Here is a 21,309-nt window from a genome sequence, read left to right on the forward strand (position 1 = left end):
GCCAACATAGTGAAACTCCGTCTCTACTAAAAATACAAAAATTAGCTAGGCATGGTGGTGCGTGCCTGTAGTCCCAGCTACTCGAGAGGCTGAGGCAGGAGAATCGCTTGAACCCCGGAGGCGGAGGTTGCAGTGACCTGAGATTGTGCCACTGCATTCCAGCCTGGGCAACAGAACAAGACTCCAGTTCAAAAAAAAAATGGCTGTCAAATAAGTATTTGGTCAATGCGTAATAAAAGTATTACTGTTAATATTGATGTTGTTATTTTAATGGAAACAAGGGCATACACGAATTTAGGAGATTCTAAATAAAATTTACTGATTTTAATGTATTTTAATAAGTAGAAGCATTTTTCTACAGATACTAGAAATATAATATTTGTAGCAATCCAAATTAATTCATATAGCTTATTACTTTGTTTTCAAATAAGCAATTATACCAATTTTCTAACTAATATATTTTATATTTACATTGTCTTTTTTATCAGACTAAGAGTTACACAAATATCGATCCTTTTTGCATTGTACCTTGCTCTGTTTTTGATATATCCTATGTAAGTGGTCAAAACATCATTTAGGATTTGTGTCATTAAGGATTTGTATCCCTTAATTCCATCTTCTTTTGATCTATATGTATTTGAATTTACCTGAAGTGAGAGATGATTCACAGGTTGTAAATTTTTCACAATTAGTTGGATTCTTAAAATATAAAATAGTTATTATTTGTGAAATGATGCTAGACTTCCCATGTCCTTGGCCACCCTCTTTAAAGCATTCATTAGAGTTTCTAATTCCTTTTTAAAAAACATCTTTATTAAGGCATCATATACATACCATAAAATTCATTTATTTTAAATGTACAGTTTCCTGTCCTTTTTTAAACTTTGTTTTTTCCATCCTTCTATGATTTTTTAAAGATAATTGTAGATGCACATGAAATCTCAAGAAATATAGTGATCCCTTGTACACTTTACCTAGTTTCTCTGATTGGTAATAGTTTTGGACTATAATAATACACTATCAAAACCAGGTTTTGCCATTGATACAATCCTTCTTATTCATATTCCCCTAGTTTTATTTTTACTCAGTATACATATGTATATGTGTATGAAGTTCTGTGCAAGTTCACATATCCAGCATCATAGTCAAGATAGTACATAGTTGTAACACCACAGGGATCTCTCACACTGTGCTTTTATAACCACACCCACCTCTCTGATGTTGACCATCTTATCATGTGCTTGTTTGCCATTTGTTTATCCTCTTCATTGAAATGTGTGTTCATATCTTTTGCCCATTTTTGTATTGGATTGTTTGGTTTTTGTTTACTGTTGTTTTGAGACTTGTTTATATATTCTAGATACCAGTCCATCAGATATGTGGTTTACAAATATTTTCTCTCTGTCTATAGGCTTTCATCTTCCAAATATAGACTTTCAAAGAGCAAAAATTTTTTATTTTGATGAGTTCCATTTGATAATTTTTACTTTCATAATCATGCTTTTGATATAAGTCTGATAATTCTTTGCCTAGCCTTAGACCCCAAAGATTTCCTTCATGTATTTTTCTTTCTTTTTTTTTTTTTTTTTTTTTGAGACAGTCTCGCTCTGTCACCTAGGCTGGAGTGCAGTGGTGCAATCTCGGCTCACTGCAAGCTCCGCCTCCCAGATTCACGCCATTCTCCTGCCTCAGCCTCCCGAGTAGCTGGGACTACAGGCACGCGCCACCACACCCTAATTTTTTGTATTTTTCGTAGAGATGGGGTTTCACCATGTTAGCCAGGATGATCTCGATCTCCTGACCTCGTGATCCACCCATCTTGGCCTCCCAAAGTGCTGGGATTACAGGCGTGAGCCACCATGCCTGACCCCTTCTATGTATTCTAGAATTTTTATAGTTTTATGTTTTATGTTTATGTCTATGGTCCATTTTGAGTTAACTTTTGTAAAAGGTGTAAGGTTTAGGTCAAGGTTCATCTAATTCACTTTTTTAAAAAATCAGTGTTTACCAATTGTTTATTCAACAAATATTTTCTGAGCACTTTATATGCCAAGCCACTGTGTTTGATACTGGGTTTATTCATGTAACCTATTGTGTGGAGTCAGTTCCTTATTTTAGTACTTACAGTCATCATTTTGCGTGGTACCATGTTAACTGAAACTAGTGCATGCTGGAACTGTGGCCTTGCTATGTAAATGGCATCTCTCTAAATTTCACAGATACTAAATTAATGAAATTCAGTACCAGGATTATGACTACTCAGGTAATTAAATCCACAATTATGAGACGTACTTTGAAATGAAGGAACCAAAATAATAGTTATCATTTAAAGAGGGTGAGAGGGATGAATACAAAACTACCTTTTATTGTGAACTACCAACTATGGGTTAAGTTGCGTAAATGTTATCCCCACCTCCCATGAAATAAGAATTAGTATCCATTATTTTACTAATGAGAAAAATGAGGATCAGAGATTATAGGCTAATCAGATTCCGTGTTGTGATTTGATCCTGATCTTTTTTCACATCAAAGCCTGTGTGCTTTCCACAAGAACAGCAGCAGCCTGAAAGAGCAGCTGCAGCTGGGAGCAGCGATGGAGGTAATAAACAGTGACAGGGGTAAAAAGAGATGAGAACCAGTGATGAAGAAACAGATGGTAAATTGCCTTTGTCATCCATGGGCTCCAGCAGTTCTGGGAATATGCTTTGTGGGTTAAGAATAAAAGCTTTAGACTCAGATAGACCTGAGTTTGAATCCTAAATCTTCCATTTTTCCGGCTTTGACTTCTCAGGCAAATTTACTTAACCTCTCTGGAGCACTGTTTCCTTAGCTGTAAAATTAGGATGATAATACCTACCTATTCGTTGTTGTGAGGACTAAAATGAGATAATATATAACAGACTTAACAGAGTGCTTTGCACAGAGTACATATTAATGGGTTATAGCGCAAAATAGTATTGTTTAATGTTTATATTATTAAACATTATATAAATAAATGTATATGCATAATATTATGTACAAAAGGAGGGGACAGAGCCAAGAATTCATTCTAAGGCTTAAATCTCCACACACAAGAAATAATTAAAGGGATTTTTTATTCTACTTTGTTAGAATAAAAATAAAAAAAGAATGTCTCTGCCCTTTAAAATAGAAAATTCTTATGAAAAATGGCAAAAATAATTCCTACTAAATATTTTGATGTTTTCTTTGATAGTAGGTTTCCTACTACTCTTATACTGTGATGCTGAGTATTTATCTCTTTAGTAATGGTATTCAGTCTGCATTACACTGAGCCCTAACGTAATAATTCTTAAACTGAGTACATAAACTCAAACACACATCTTTTTCAAATTTACATACCTGGATTCCACAACTAGGAGATTTGTAGTTACAAAAAAGGTTGTTAGAGGAATAAAAATAACCCTTGAATACTTTTTAGCCAGGTTTACAAATGTTTAACATTTTGCCACATTACCTTATTGTTCCATCTGTATAGACATAGACGTTACTGTTTTGCTGAACCATTTTGGAGTAGGTTGCATATGTCACACCGTCACACTTCAGTGTGTGTTACAAAGAACGAGAATATACTTCTGTATAGCCATTTCACAGTTATCAAGTTTAGAAAATTTAACATTGATGCTATGATACCATATTTTTATCCAATCTTCAGCCCATATATCTAATTTCTTATTTATCTCAATAATGTGCTACATAGCAATTTTTTTCCAATCCTGTTGACATACTGCATTTCGGTGGTATTTTTTGTAGCCTCTTTTAATCCAAATCTGTTCTTCCACCTTTTTTCTTTTTTTTTTTTTTTAACTTTTATGACATTGGCATTATTGATTTATTTTTTAGGAACAGAGTTTTACTCCATCACTCAGGCTGGAGTGCAGTAGTGTAATCTTAGTTCACTGGAACCTCCAATTCCTGGCCTCAAATGATCCTCTTGCCTCAGCCGCCTAAGTAGGTAGGACTACAGGCATGTGCCACCACACTCATCTCATCTTTTAATTTTTTATAGAGATGGTCTTGCTATGTTGCCTGGGCTGGCCTCAAGCAATTCTCTCGGCCTTGCTCTCCCAAAGCACTGAGATCAGAGGCATGAACCACCATTCCCAGCCCGGCATTGGCATTTTTGAAGGAAAAGATTCTGTTATTTTACAGACTACTTTTTGAGTATATTCCCTATTAAATTCAGATTATGGATTTTTGGCTGGAATGCTATATAATGATGTTGTGTCCTCAGGGCATCACATCTAGAGGCACATGATGTGCATTTGCCTCTTATTTGTAAATGTTAATTTTCATCATTTGGTTAAGGTTTTGTCTTATTTCTTAATTTTTTCTTGTAATTAATGACTGATATGTGGGAAGATACTTTGGGATTCTGTAAGTATTCCATTCTTTGTCAAACTCCAGATTCAGCAGCATCCATTGACAATTCTTGACTAAATTATTTTTTCTCTGATGGTAAAATGATAATTTTTCTAACTACATTATTCTATCTTCTTTAATTAGAATTCTACTCTAAAAAAGAGCTTTCCTTCTCCTTTATGTTTCTATTGATCATCATCAGTGTAGACTCACAGATTCTTTTTTTATGTAATGGATTATACAGTTTTTCCTCAGTATTTGTGGATCTGCATCCACAGTGTCATTCGACCACAATTGAAAATATTTGGAAAAAATAGAAAGTAACAATACAACAATAAATAATAATACAAATTGTAGAATACAGTATAACAACTATTTACGTAGCATTTACATCTTACTAGATGTTATAAGTGACCTAGAGATGATTTAAAGTGTACAGGAGGATGTATACTATGCCATTTTATACAAGGGACTTGAGCATCCGTGGATTTTGGTATCTGGGGGGAGGTGACATGAGGGGGTGATCCTGGAACCAGTCTACTGCAAATGTTAAGGGACAATTAATTCATTGCTGTCATTTTTATTTTGATGTTCCAGGTTTGGCCAATAGGAGCCGCCTTCAAATTAGCTCCTAATGTCCTTTTGACATTATCCCATTGTTTTTGTTTTTCTTTTTTTCTTTTTTATTTGCTATTAGTTCACTGAACACTCGTAATCCAAGTTTAAGAAACACTGCCTTAGGAGTTTCTTAGTAGCCCCTAAGGGGGTCCCAAGTAAACTGGAAAGGTACAAGTTGAGAAGAAGATGCACCTTTTCACCATATTCATGTATAGCAGAACTTTGATGAGTCCCTCCTATAGGTAAATCCCCCAAATATGTAATATATAGAGTATAATATTTTATAATTATATCTACTTAAATTAAGGTTAAAATTAACTTTTATTGACGAGTTACCAGATGAAATCAGGAAAAATAAATCAAGTAATTGCTATGCAAGTGCTTCAGCCACATTTTAATGCTTAAACATTGGATCTTTGAGGCAATGAATAGTGACTTAGAGATTTCTGCACCATGTTCCTTGCTTTGAGGTGATTGGTTTGACAGCCATTATGCTGGGCCAATTGTAAATGTAAGGAGGGTGGCGGCAGGGAGTTTTTCTCTAATGTCATTCAATTTCTGTAGCAAAAATGCTTCTTCATTTTGCCTGGGTGAGGGAAAGGGGTTGGGATACAAACCCAATCTTTCTAGCTGTGTGATATATGTGTGTTGAGGGGAGAGGTTGTGGTCCATTTTTACATATATATATGCACATTATTTTATTTAATTCTCATAAAAATCATACAAGGGGGATATTTTTATTGGTATTGTGTAGGGAAGGAAACAATGACCCAGAGATGTTAATATCCTGATTCTTTTGCTCATTTCACTCTGAGTTTCTCTCTTCCTTATCCTATGTTTTGGAGTGCCAAGCCTCTCAAGGTTTCTGCAAGGTACATAAACTTCTGCTTCCCTCTCCATATGATTCCAGACTGTCCTCCGTCTCTGTCTACATGGCTTCATTAGTAGCCACTCCTCCTACTTTTCATGTTGCAGAAATATGTTGAAATCTCATGTTCATGACTGTCTGTTTTCATTTTCTTTTAGTTGTAGTTTCTACCATTTTTTTTTCCCTCTGTCATTTTATGGGAGAGAGAGGTGATAAATATATGTGCTCCATCTTACAAGAATCCAACCAAGGTTGAGGTTTTTTCCGAAAAAGTTCCTTAATAGAGTATTTCAAAAGTGAGTCCAAAAATTGTTTCTTCTGTCTCCTATCCAAATGGTATCTTACAAATTGCAAAGCATGTTAATGAGATGATACCCTACCATTTATACTTATCCCAATATTAGTTTAAAACCTATTCCTCGGAGGCCAAGGCGGGCGGATCCCCTGAGGTCAGGAGTTCGTAGACCAGCCTGGCCAACATGGTGAAACCCCATCTCTACTAAAAATACAAAAATTAGCCGGACGTGGTGGCAGGCACCTGTAATCCCAGCTACTCAGGAGGCTGAGACAGGATAATTGCTTGAACCCAGGAGGCAGAGGTTGCAGTGAGCCGAGATTGCACCATTGCACTCCAGCCTGGGGGACAAGAGCGAGACTTCGTCTCAAAAAAAAAAAAAAAACCACTATTCCTAAGACATGAGCATGAATAAAAATGATTTTGAAGTTTAGCATATTAAATGTAAGCTATGTAATACCAAAAGAGCTTTCGTAGAAAGAAAAACACCATATGTGTTTAGTAATCCTAGATATAACTTTACTGAAATGTTATCAGGTGGGAGTACAACGGATCATATAGGGGTGACAGTGGCTGCTTGCTCTATAAAAGTAGGAAACTTTATGCAGTCTTCTAGATAAATACCTCTCAAAGGCATTATTTTTTAATAATGCTGGACTCTTCCTAAAATCATGTTACTTTCCATTTATGTCTTCCCAGCTACTGTGCCACAGCAGCATAGGACTTTAGGAACAGAAGATTAAGTTTGAAATGTAAGCTATGATAATAAACCAAAGTATGAAATTCTTATACACGAGATTAATTTAATAAAATAGCTCTGTCTTCGCTAATGTGACACGTTTATACACAGTACCACTGAGTGTTCAAGGTCGCACAGTTTGGTTGCCAGTCTACATTCAGTAGCCATTCAGTACCCATTTGTGTCAGGCTTCTAAGTTTCCTGTTCACTACCATGTTCCCTGAGTGTATTTGCAGGCAGTACAGAATTGAACATGAATATTTTATCCTTAAACCGAAACAGTATATAATAGCTCTGAGACACAAGGAGCGTTAATTGACTGCTGTATTAAAATGACTATAATTAATTGATAGTCATATTTGCATAATTTCAGGGAGTAGAAATTCTGGGATCATGTTCGTTTGCCTATTTGGCCGTTGCTTCATTTGATGCTTCATCCAATTTATAAAGGAGTTCTGATTTATTTTATTTTGTGCTAATCATTCGCTGGAAATTATCAATTTACGTTTACTAAATAATATCTAAATCTTCAGTAGTAAGTATTCATTTTATTACTGTTCTTTTTTTTTCTGAGACAAGAGTCTCACTCTGTTGCCCAGGCTGGACCAGTGCCACATTCTCAGCTCACTGCAACCTCTGCCTCCCGGGTTCAAGTGATTCTCCTGCCTCAGTCTTCCCAGTAGCTGGGATTACAGGCATGCACCACAATGCCAGGCTAATTTGTGTATTTTTAGTGGAGATGGGGTTTGCCATGTTGGACAGGCCAGTCTGGAACTCCTGACCTCAAGTGATCTGCCCGTCTCGGCCTCCCGAAGTGCTGAGATTACAGACGTGAGCCACCACTCCTGGCCGCGTTTTATTAGCATTCTGAAAAATAATGAGAAAATGTAGAGTTGGGATTGCGTTGGGGTTTTTCCCCCATTTTTTTTTTGTTTGTTTTTGTCTCCTCGGAAAGGAAGAGTTTCAACTGTGAAATCTTATGGAGAATTTTTTTTGTTGCATGATTTCTCTTCTGTGATCTAAGTAATTATGAAATTTTTGGTTACTTCTGTCAGATGATAAATAATGAAGTCATGTTTCTTTGTTTGTAGACCAAGAAAAAATATGTTTGGTTTTATTTTGAAGCTCCTTAGAAAGATTTTTATAGATCCTCTCAACATGATAAAGAAGCTTTGAACAAAATAAATTCAAATTTGGAAGAAAAGGTATGGGACACCTTGAATTGTATTAATTACAGTTGATCTTCATTATTTATAATTTTGTATTGGTGAATTTACCTACTCACTAAAATTTATTTGTATCTCTCAAAGGAGTACTCCTGTTGCTTCTGCAGCCTTTAGCAAACATGCACAATAGCTGAAAAAAATGTGTTGTTCAAGGTGCACTTTCGCAGCTGAGGTTGAAGGCAAGGCTCTGCCGCCTTATCTTAGCTCTCATTATAAACAAGTGTCCTTTTTGTGGCTTATTTAATGCCACATTTCCCACATGCTTTTTCTTAGTGGTTTTAGTGTTTAAAATGGCCCCTGGCCGGGCGAGGTGGCTCACACCTGTAATCCCAGCACTTTGGGAGGCCAGGGCGGGCGTATCATGAGGTCAGGAGATCGAGACTATCCTGGCTAACATGGTGAAACATCGTCTCTACTAAAAATACAAAGAAAAAATTAGCCGGGCATGGTAGCTGGCGCCTGTAGTCCCAGCTACTCCGGAGGCTGAGGCAGGAGAATGGCGTGAACCTGGGAGGCGGAGCTTGCAGTACGCCACTGCACTCCAGCCTGGGCCACAGAGTGAGACTCCATCTCCAAAACCAAAAACCAAAAAACAACAAAAAAAAAACGGCCCCCAAGCCTAGTGCAGAAGTGTTGTCTAGTTTTCCTAAGTGTTGTGCCTTATGGAGAAAATACATGTTAGATAAGCCTCATTCAAGCCTGAGTTATAGTGCCATTGGCCATGAGTTCACAGTTAATGAATTAGCAATATATATTAAATGTCTTTCAGCAGAAACACACATAAAATAAGGCTGTGTATTGATCAGTTAATGAAGATATTGTGAAAAGAGGCTTACAGTAACCTAACCCTATAATTCCCTAGAAACAATGGTTCAGTATTGCTAATTCAGTGTTTGCAGAAACTTTAAAGAACGTAATTGCCATGAATAACAAGAAGCACTGTATTTCTTTTATTTCTATATGAGATAGACTAACATAGATTAATTATGTTCTTAGAAGAGTAAATATTTTTTCTAAGAAATAAATATCTATTTTCTCCACCTATTTTGAGTGAACAAATAAAGCTGTAGTTTCATCACAGAATCCATATTTACACCAAAACTAGTGATTTCAAATACAAAAACTTCTTTTGTATTGAATTTTTTTTCAATTTGAAACTTTTTGCGTATTCAGTGATTCCACATTGCAGCTGTCTTTTTTACCTAACAATTTCTGCAAGCGACAGGACAGTACTATATCTTTTATAATATTATGTTTCAGTTTTAAAATTGTTATAACAAGATATTATTAAAACTTTTAAGACAAATCTGAAGACTTTATACTTTGAAATTAAGTTTCAATTGGTTCAGTCTAAACACTATTTTCAAGAGTTTGAAATCATAGAAGAACCCAACATGAAACTGCGTCATATTCTACATCTCTTTTAGAGCTAGTGTTGACAGCTTATTTTCTTTTAATTTTTAATTTTAATTTTTTTTTAGAGACAATTTCTCACTCTGTCACTCAGGTTGTAGTGCAGTGGTGTGATCATAGCTCACTATAACCTCAAACTCCTGAGCTCAAGTGATCTTCCTGCCTCAGACTCCTGAGTGGATAGGACTACAGGTATACACCATCGCACCTAGCTAACTTTTTTTGTATTTTGTGGAAACGGGGTCTATGTTGCCCTGTCTGGTCTTGAACTCTTGGTCTCAAGCAGTCCTCCTGCCTCAGCTTCTCAAAGTGCTGGGATTGCAGGCATGAGTCACCACACCTAGCCACATCTTGACCGATTATTAACAATAACACAAAGACCTATTTCATGACACTGCTATTGACCCCATCCTCAGGCATGCTGAGTTTTAAAATTTTTTGTGAAAGACAACACAGCCTTTTTTGTTTTCTAGAGTTTTTTGTTGTTGTTGCTGGGTCATTGATATAAAAGAATTACATTTACAAGAAGATAAAAATAAAAACATGGTCAAAATATGAAATAACTAAAAGAGGCGAATTGCATGTAGAGGCCCTACAAAGCTGTACAAGTAGCAACATGAACAAATAAGCTTATTAAACAGGCAGGACATCAGAACAGTTGAAGTATCATTAAGTAAGCTTTATGAAAGTGCTTACTTTCACTTGATGAAAATATGCTTGTCAAAGTAATATCTAACATATTGACTGTTAGTTGACTGTTAGCCATGAAATGAACTTTATGTACATTATCTTATTTAACACAATAGCTTTTTGAGCTATAGATATTTTTATCATTATTATTTTTTTGCATTGTACATGAAGAAACCAAAGCTCAGAGTAGTCAAGTAACTTTCCCAAGGTCCTGTAAGTAATAACTAATAAAGTCAGGATTTAAACTCAGTTCTGTCTGACTTCAAAATCCATACCACTGTGCTCCCTCCATGACTTGCTTTACAACTTACACAATGGATGTCATGTCATTTTGAGAGTTTTAAAGCTTTTCTGACAGTTACAGCCATGTTTCGCATCCCTATTACGCTAAGGAAGATAGGGAATGGGGGCAGAACACTATAGACTCCCTTTTCTTTCTCCAAATGCTAAACTCATGATATTACTTTTTCTCAGAGTGCTTTATCATTACTGTGTTTTTACCTAGGATCAAGAACTGCTTTAAAGGGAAATGAAAGTCCCAAGGGGACAATTTTCAGTATTGTTTAGCAGTAGGAATACAGAAAATAAGGTATAATCTTGCAGTTTTCTTTGTCTGAACTATGTATACATGAGCCTCAACCCTCCAACCTCCCCATTATTAATTATTAGTTTTTTAAAGAACCAGCTGCTGGCTTTACCTCTTTCTACCTGCTGGATGTTTTCTGAATCAAATTATCCAGTGTGATTAATTTAAGTGATTTCCATTAAAGTCCAGAGCCTAGGGAAATCACCCTGATTCTTCGTTCCCTAGCAACAGGCCTAAGAGTAGCAACAGCTGCTTCACCATATGCCACTAGAAAGATTCTGTAGGAAAATAGACTGAAATTGTTAATAAATGCTTTAAATATTGAGACTTCAGATACTGCAGTTACCATGTTTGATAATTTACCTTTAGTGGTACAAAAACAAAAGAGAAGAATAAATTTAATTATTTAAAATAATAGCTCTGCGAGGTGAGCTCAGCAATTAACGTAAGTTCTAGATATTTTCTTGCTGAGTTAAACAGAGGAATAACCATGGTGAAAATAAAATACTTTTCTTTATGATTAGTAGACTTAAAATGTTCAACTTGTGTCAAAATTAAGTTGTACTTATGTTGTAATGTGACATGGCACATTTAAACATTAAACAAATATAAAACTTGTAATTGTTTGTTGACATTCTCTATTTTTTGTACGTTAATCTTTCCTACTGTCTCCATGGTTTTGTGTTTTCCAGAATATCTTGTAATTAGAATCATACAGTAAAGAACTTTTTTAGATTTGCTTTTTTTAGTTAACATTAGTATTAGGCACTTAAGGTTCCTCCATGTCTTTTCATTGCTTGATAACTCTTTTCTTTTTACTGCTAAATAATTTTCAGTTGTATAGATATATTGTACCACAGCTTATTTATACATTCTTATAATGAAGTACATCATAGTTGCTTACAGATTTTGAAAATTAATTACCAAAACTGCTTTAAACATTCACGTGTAGGTTTTTGTGTGGACATAAACTTTTATTTAGATAAATACCAAGGAATGCTAATACTGAATCATACAAAGTATGTTTAATTTTTAAAGAAACTACCTGTCTTCCAAAGTGATTGTATCATTTTGCATTCCTACATCCTTGCCAGCATTTGGTATTGTCACTCTTTTGGGTATACTCTTTTAATGGGTGTGTAGTAGTTGTAGTAGTATCTCATTGTTACTTTATTTTCAATTCCCTCATGACATACGATGTTGAGCATCTTTTCATATGCTTATTTGCCATTGTATATTTTCTTTGATGAGGTGTCTATTCAGATCTTTCACTCATTTTTTAAATTGGATTATTTCCTTATCGCTGAGGTTTAAGCGGGCGCGGTGGCTCAAGCCTGTAATCCCAGCACTTTGGGAGGCCGAGACGGGTGGATCACGAGGTCAGGAGATCGAGACCATCCTGACTAACACGGTGAAACCCCATCTCTACTAAAAAATAAAAAAAACTAGCCAGGCGAGGTGGCGGGCGCCTGTAGTCCCAGCTACTCGGGAGGCTGAGGCAGGAGAATGGCGTAAACCCGGGAGGTGGAGCTTGCAGTGAGCTGAGATCCGGCCACTGCACCCCAGCCTGGGCGACAGAGCAAGACTCCGTCTCAAAAAAAAAAAAAAAAAAAAAGAGTTCTTTACCAAATAGGAACAGCTCCAGCCTCCAGCTCTCCGCGTGAGCAACACAGAAGACGGGTGATTTCTGCATTTTCAACTGAGGTACCTGGTTCATCTCACTGGGGCATGTCGGACAGTTGGCACTGGTCCATGGGTGCAGCCCGACCAGACCAGCGAGAGCTGAAGCAGGGTGAGGCATCACCTCACCTGGGAAGTGCAAGGGGGTAGGGAATTTCTTTTCCTAGCCAGAGGAAATTGAGACACACAACACCTGGAAAATCGGGTAACTCCCACCCTAATGCTGCGCTTTACCAAGGGTCTTAGCACACAGCACACCAGGAGATTATATCCTACACCTGATCCAGAGTGTCCCACGCCCACGGAGCCTCCCTCATTGCTAGCACAGCAGTCTGAGATCTAACTGCAAGGTGGCAGTGAGGCTGGGGGAGGGGCGCCCACCATTGCTGGGGCTTAAGTAGATGAACAAAGCCACTGGGAAGCTCAAACTGGGTGGAGCCCACCACAGCTCAAGGAGGCTGGCCTGCCTCTGTAGACTCCTCCTCTGGGGACAGGGCATAGCTAAACAAAAAGCAGCAGAAACCTCGGCAGAGGTAAATGCCCCTGTCTGACAGCTTTGAAGAGAGAAGTGGATCTCCCAGCACAGAGGTTGAGATCTGAGAACGGACAGACTGCCTGCTCAAGTGGGTCCCTCACCCCTGAGTAGCCTAACTGGGAGACATCACCCACTAGGTGCAGACCAACACCTCACACCTCACACGGCAGGGTACACCCCTGAGACGAAGCTTCCAGAGCAAGAATCAGACAGCAACACTCGCTGTTCAGCAATATTCTATCTTCTGCAGCCTCCGCTGCTGATACCAGGTAAACAGGGTCTGGAGTGGACCTCAAGCAAACTCCAACAGACCTACAGCTGAGGGTCCTGACTGTTAGAAGGAAAACTAACAAACAGAAAGGACACTCACACCAAAGCCCCATCAGTATGTCACCATCATCAAAGATCAAAGGCAGATAAAACCACAAAGATAGGGAAAAAGGAGTGCAGAAAAGCTGGAAATTCAAAAAATCAGAGCACATCTCCCCCTCCAAATGAACACAGCTCATCGCCAGCAACAGAACAAAGCTGGATGGAGAATGACTTTGACAAGTTGAGAGAAGGCTTCAGTCAATCAAACTTCTCAGAGCTAAAGGAGGAACTACGTAACCAGCACAAAGAAACTAAAAACCTTGAAAAAAGAATGGATGAATGAATAACTAGAATAATCAATGCAGAGAAGACCTTAAAAGAACTGACAGAGATGAAAACCATAACACGAGAACTACATGACAAATGCACAAGCTTCAGTAACCGACTGGACCAACTGGAAGAAGGATTATCAGCGATTGAAGATCAAATGAATGAAATGAAGTGAGAAGAGAAGTGTAGAGAAAAAAGAGTAAAAAGAAATTAACAAAGCCTCCAAGAAATATGGAATTATGTGAAAAGACCAAATCTACGTCTGATTGGTGTGCCTGAAAGTGACGGGGAAAATGGAACCAAGTTGGAAAACACTCTGCAGGATATCATCCAGGAGAACTTCCCCAACCTAGTAAGGCAGGCCAACATTCAAATTCAGGAAATACAGAGAAAGCCACAAAGATACTCCTCGAGAAGCGCAACTCCAAGACACATAATTGTCAGATTCACCAAAGTTGAAGGAAAAAATGTTAAGGGCAGCCAGAGAGAAAGGTCGGGTTACCCACAAAGGGAAGCCCATCAGACTAACAGCAGATCTCTTGGCAGAAACTCTCCAAGTCAGAAGAGAGAGGGGGCCAATATTCAACATTCTTAAAGAAAAGAATTTTCAACCCAGAATTTCATATCCAGCCAAACTAAATTTCATAAGTGAAGGAGAAATAAAATCCTTTACAGACAAGTAAATGTTAGAGATTTTGTCACCACCAGGCCTGCCCTACAGGGGATCCTGAAGGAAGCACTAAACATGGAAAGGAACAGCAGGTACCAGCCATTGCAAAAACATGTCAAAATGTAAAGTCCATCAATGCTAGGAATAAACTGCATCAACTAGCAAGCAAAATAACCAGCTAATATCATAATGACAGGATCAAATTCACACATAACAATATTAACCTTAAATGTAAATGGACTAAACGGTTCAATTAAAAGACACAGACTGGCAAATTGGATAAAGAACCAAGACCCATCAGTTTGCTGTATTCAGGAGACCCATCTCACATGCAGAGACACACATAGGCTCAAAATAAAGGGATGCAGGAAGATCTACCAAGCAAATGGAAAACAAAAAAAAGCAGGAGTTGCAATACTAGTCTCTGATAAAACAGACTTTAAACCATTAAAAATCAAAAGAGACAAAGAAGGCCATTACATAATGGTAAAGGGATCAATTCATCAGGAAGAGCTAATTATCCTAAATATATATGCATCCAATACAGGAGCACCCAGATTCATAAAGCAAGTCTTTAGAGACTTACAAAGAGACTTAGACTCCCATACAACAATAATGGGAGACTTTAACACCCCACTGTCTACCTTAGACAGATCAACGAGACAGAAAGTTAAAAAGGATATCCAGGAATTGAAATCAACTCTGCACCAAGCGGACCTAATAGACATCTACAGAACTCTCCACCCCAAATCAACAGAATATACATTCTTCTCAGCACCACATTGCACTTATTTCAAAATTGACCACATAGTTGGAAGTAAAGCACTCCTCAGCAAACGTAAAAGAACAGAAATTATAACAAACTGTCTCTCAGACCACAGTGCAATCAAACTAGAACTCAGGATTAAGAAACTCACTCAAAACCACTCAACTACATGGAAACTGAACAACCTGCTCCTGAATGACTACTGGGTATATAACGAAATGAAGGCAGAAATTAAGATGTTCTTTGAAACCAATGAGAACAAAGATACAACATACTAGAATCTCTGGGACACATTTAAAGCAGTGTGTAGAGGGAAATTTATAGCACTAAATGCCCACAAGAGAAAATAGGAAAGATCTAAACTTGACACCCTAACATCAAAATTTAAAGAGCTAGAGAAGCAAGAGCAAATACATTCAAAAGCTAACAGAAGGCTAGAAATAACTAAGATCAGAGCAGAACTGAAGGAGATAGAGACACAAAAAACCCTCCAAAAAATCAATGAATCCAGGAGCTGGTTTTTTGAAAAGATCAACAAAATTAATAGCCCACTAGCAAGACTAATAAAGAGGAAAAGAGAGAAGAATCAAATAGATGGAATAAAAAATGATAAAGGGGATATCACCACCGACCCCACAGAAATACAAACTACCATCAGAGAATACTATAAACACCTCTACACAAATAAACTAGAAAACGTAGAAGAAATGGATAATTTCCTGGACACTTACACTCTCCCAAGACTAAACCAGGAAGAAGTTGAATCCCTGAATAGACCAATAGCAGGCGCTGAAATTGAGGCAATAATTAATAGCCTACTAACCAAAAAAAGTCCAGGATCAGATGGATTCACAACCGTATTCTACCAGAGGTACAAGGAGGAGTTGGTACTACTCCTTCTGAAACTATTCCAATCAATAGAAAAAGAGGGAATCCTCCCAAACTCATTTTATGAGGCCAACCTCATCCTGATACCAAAGCCTGACAGTGATACAACAAAACTAGAGAATTTTAGACCATTATCCCTGATGAACATCGATGCAAAAATCCTTGATAAAATACTGGCAAACGGAATCCAGCAGCACATCAAAAAGCTTATCCACCATGGTCAAGTGGGCTTCATCCCTGGGATGCAAGGCTGGTTCAACATACACAAATCAATAAACATAATCCAGCATATAAACAGAACCAAAGACAACAACCACGTGATTATCTCAATAGATGCAGAAAAGGCCTTTGACAAAATTCAACAGCCCTTCATGCTAAAAACTCTCAATAAACTAGGTATTGATGGAACGTATCACAAAATAATAAGAGCTATTTATGACAAACCCACAGCCAATATCATACTGTATGGGCAAAAACTGGAAGCATTCCCTTTGAAAACTGTCACAAGACAGGGATGCCCTCTCTCACCACTCCTATTCAACATAGTGTTGGAAGTTTTGGCTAGGGCAATCAGGCAGGAGAAAGAAATCAAGAGTATTCAGTTAGGAAAAGAAGAAGTCAAATTGTCCCTCTTTGCAGATGACATGATTGTATATTTAGAAAACCGCATTGTCTCAGCCCAAAATCTCCTTAAGCTGATAAGCAACTTCAGCAAAGTCTCAGGATACAAAATCAATGTGCAAAAATCACAAGCATTCTTATACACCAGTAACAGACAAACAGAGAGCCAAATCATGAATGAACTCCCATTCACAATTGCTTCAAAGAGAATAAAATACCTAGGAATCCAACTTACAAGGGATTTAAAGGACCTCTTCAAGGAGAACTACAAACCACTGCTCAGTGAAATCAGTATATTACAAACAAATGGAAGAACATACCATGCTCGTGATAGAAGAATCAATATCGTGGAAATGGCCATACTCGCCCAAGGTAATTTATAGATTCAATGCCATCCCCATTAGTTACCAATGACTTTCTTCACAGAATTGGAAAACTGCTTTAAAGTTCATATGGAACCGTAAGTATCCCATTGCCAAGACAATCCTAAGTCAAAGAATAAAGCTGGAGGCATCATGCTACCTGACTTTAAACTATACTACAAGGCTATAGTAACCAAAACAGCATGGTACTGGTAACAAACAGAGATATAGACCACGAACAGAACAGAGTCCTCAGAAATAATAATTACACACATCTACAGCCATCTGATCTTTGACAAACCTGACAAAACAAGAAATGGAAAAGGTTCCCTGTTTAATAAAATGGTGCTGGAAAATTACAATAAGTAGAAAGCTGAAACTGATCCTTCCTTACCTCATATGAAAATTAATTCAAGATGGATTAGAGACTCCAAATGTTAGGACTCCACAACCATAAAACCCTAGAAGAAAAACCTAGTAATACCATTCAGGACATAGGCATGGGCAGCACTTCATGTCTAAAACACCAAAAGCAACAACAACAAAAGCCAAAATTGACAAATGGGATCCAATTAAACTAAAAGAGCTTCTGCATAGCAAAAAAGAAAACTCCCATCAGAGTGAACAGGCAACCTACAGAATGGGGAGAAAATTTGCAATCTGCTCATCTGACAAAGGGCTAATATCCAGAACCTATAAAGAACTCAATTCTACTTAGAAAAAATAACCCCATCAAAAGTGGGCAAAGGAGGTGAAACAGACACTTCAAAAGAAGACATTCATACAGCCAACAAACACATGAAAAAACTGCTCATCATCACTCGCCATCAGAGAAATGCAAAATCAAAACCACAATGAGTTACCATCTCACACCAGTTGTACTGGCAATCATTAAAAATCAGGAAGCAACAGGTGCTGGGGAGGCTGTGGAGAAATAGGAACACTTTTGCACTAAGTTAGTGGACTGTAAACTGTTCAACTATTGTGGGAAACAGTATGGCAATTCCTCAAGGATCTAGAACTAGAAATACCATTTGACCAAGCCATCCCATTACTGGGATATACCCAAAGGATTATAAGTCATGCTGCTATAAAGACATGCACGTATGTTTATTGCGCACTATTCACACACAGCAAAGACTTGGAATCAACCCAAATGTCCATCAGTGACAGACTGATTAAGAAAACATGGCACATATACACCATGGAATACTATGCAGCCATAAAAGGATGAGTTTGTGTCCTTTGTAGAGACATGGATGCAGCTGGAAACCATCATTCTCAGCAAACTGTCGCAAGAACTAAAACCAACACCGCATGTTCCTCACCATAGGTATGTGGGAATTGAACACTGAGATCACTTGGACACAGGGAGGGGATCATCACTCACTGGGTCCTATTGTGGGGGAGGGGGAGGAGGGATAGCAGTAGGAGATATACCTAATGTAAATGACGAGTTAATGGGTGCAGCACACCAACATGGCACATGTATACATATGTAACCTGCACGTTGTGCACATTTACCCTAGAAGTTGAAGTATAATTTTTTAAAAAATGAACTTAAAAAAAATAAAGAGTTCTTTACCTTTTTTGGATACACAGTCTTTTTATCACATATGTGTTTTGCAAAGATTTTCTACTGGTCTGTGGCTTTTTATTTTCTTGATATTCTGTATTTTCTAAAACATTTTATTTGTATAGCTTCACCACTTATTTAGGAAGAAATACCATGGTGTTGTGTGTGTAGTAGGGAGAGAAGGGTTATCTTTTGTGCCTTCTTTTCAAAAACAAATATGCCTACATTTTAAAATTATTAGTTTCTTCTCTTTATACCTCCCAGCCATACCTTTATAGCTTAAGCTGCTGGGATTCCAAGCAGGACAATATAAGGTGGGGGAAGAGTTAAAAATTATCTTGGACTATTTTTTCTGCTTTAATCAGCAAATGACTGAATTTAGTGGCCATTATCGAAACAGTAGCCAAAGGTTTAGTAAATAAATGCATGGATCATACCTTTTTAAATACTACAATAATAGTATCTTTGACATTCTTTGAAGTTCTGCTCAATTTTCAAATTATTTCTAATTAAAAGATACCTAGTCACTGTTGGTTTGTTTTTTTGTCGTTTGGGATTTTTGCTTTTGTTTTTGTTAGTCCTTATTGTAAACAATTAATTAAAACAACGTTATATTTTAAGTTCAGGTCATGCTATAAAAATTATTTGACTATTTTAATGATTTTATGGGAAAGTCAGTATTTTTTCCAAGTTTTTGAAACACACAGGTATTAGCTGTCAACTTGAGTTGATAAAACAAAAGTATTTTGTTTGAAAAAGAGATCATGAAAGTAATTATTCATATTCATTAAGAACTCTGATTTAGTTGTTCTGAATGACTTTATTTGCCCTAGAAAAGCTATTAAAAGGCAATGCCAAATCTAGATCTAGGAATTTTGTAATACATTTGTACATGAGGAAGTCAATATATGTGACAGACAAATGTAGAATGCCTTGGTGGGAGGTCAGATGGTAGTGGGGAGACTGGAGCACGCCTTCTTCTGGTGACTTTTCCCAGGTACTTCTGAAGAATCCATAGGGATTTGTGGAGAAGAATTAGAAAATTTATCTAAATTACAGTTTTTAATTTAAGGCAACAACAAAACTAAATAGTAGACTGTTACTGAGCATTTATCTTGGAGTTCTAGGTGTCTAATTTATAAGGTTTCTGAATTAGACTTCAGGGCCTATGTTACATTTTATTACAGTCTACAACATAAGTGTAGACTGGCAAGAATTAAACTAAAAGCCTGTTTCCCAGCTGTTAACACATCTGGGAGTTTGGTTAAAAGGAGCTAGCTTAGCTTAGACTGAATTGTGATGAAAAGCAGGGTCTGGAGGCCTTTTAACTAGAGTCTTTGCTCTGATCAGAGCTGTATTTGATACTGGCCCATAAGTCCACATAATTATAATTTGTAAGAGTATTAAGGACATCAATAACTTTTAAATCTTACCACGTGAAAAATGATTATGTCACCTATGGACTTTAAAAGTAGTTAGCAAACCGGGATAAAGGTGATGATCAAACCAAGTAATTCCGAAACTTTGTCTATCAAAATTTACACTTACAATGTTTCAGCTATTCTTAATAATATACTTCTGGTTTTAATAGGTTTTAATGAGAAGTTTTAATTCTGGTAAATGAATGCTTCATGTCAGATTTGTTATACCACTGGGGAAAATGGGTTACTTTTTAAATGTCACCCTTATTACATTCTGGCTTTTTCCCAGGCTTGCAGATGGGTCAGGGGTTGTGGAGAGTTGTCAGAAACCAGCAGCTACAACAAGAAGGCTACAGTGAGCAAGGCTACCTCACTAGAGAGCAGAGCAGGAGAATGGCTGCGAACAACATTTCTAACAGCAATCATCGTAAACAAGTCCAAGGGGGCATTGACATATATCATCTTTTGAAGGCAAGGAAATCAAAAGAACAGGAAGGATTCATTAATTTGGAAATGCTGCCTCCTGAGCTAAGCTTCACCATCTTGTCCTACCTGAATGCAACTGACCTTTGCTTGGCTTCGTGTGTTTGGCAGGACCTCGCAAATGATGAACTTCTCTGGCAAGGGTAAGTTAAACCCACCAATGTTGAATTCAAGTATCTCTAAACATAACCATGTTTAAATGTTCTTTTAATAATATATATTACAAAATATTTTCTTTAAACTTGGTCTTGTACTTTGAGATACTCTTTATTAAAACCTGGAAAAATATACAGTTAGCATCACAGTCAAATTTGATCTTGTGAAAAGGAGGACAATAGAAAATAGAATAACAACTTTACAATTAGAAGAGAGGTTACCAATCAGGCTCTGTCAGTTCATTATAAATCAGAAACTCTCACTTTATTCTAAAAATACCGCAAAGTTGTGGAGTGAGAATTTCTAATTTAAAAGTTGGAGTGTTCACATGCTGTGTAGTTTGTGCTTCCCATAGGTATCCCATCTGAAGAATAGGCAGACTTCAAAATCAATGAATAGTCCTCAAATGTTACTGTTTTTAATTTTCTTCATATAGAGCCTTACATTTTTACTCAATTCTATATTTCTTCAAAGGTGCTTGTTAGAATAAAATTTAACTGGTGAAAATTGTATCTACTTTTTTTTCCTAACCAGCATTTTAATGAAGTAGGCAAATATTAGAAAGCAAGGGGACAAACCGTTGTTTTTATTTACTTGCTGAACTTAAAGTAGATTATATAAATTTTCACGTTGTACTAGTTTGAATTAAAACCACAAATCTAAGAACATTTGCTGGAATAGAATCTGTTTTATT

The 21,309-nt window shown here is 37.1% G+C and overlaps 1 protein-coding gene across 2 annotated transcripts in view; it reads left to right on the forward strand.

Moving 5' to 3' along the window:
* Positions 1-21,309, forward strand: part of FBXO8 (F-box protein 8) — a 55,012-nt gene that overhangs the window by 7,954 nt on the left and 25,749 nt on the right. The window contains exons 2-3 of one of the 2 annotated variants that reach the window (XM_009207887.3): positions 7,992-8,105; positions 20,266-20,602. In XM_009207887.3, coding sequence (XP_009206151.1) covers positions 20,274-20,602 — 329 coding nt within the window. In that variant the 5' untranslated portion in view covers positions 7,992-8,105; positions 20,266-20,273. The remainder of the gene's footprint in view (positions 1-7,991; positions 8,106-20,265; positions 20,603-21,309) is intronic. The other variant, XM_009207886.3, reaches the window with a different exon arrangement.

Source organism: Papio anubis, chromosome 3 (assembly GCF_008728515.1).
Source record: "Papio anubis isolate 15944 chromosome 3, Panubis1.0, whole genome shotgun sequence".
NCBI lineage: Eukaryota > Metazoa > Chordata > Mammalia > Primates > Cercopithecidae > Papio > Papio anubis.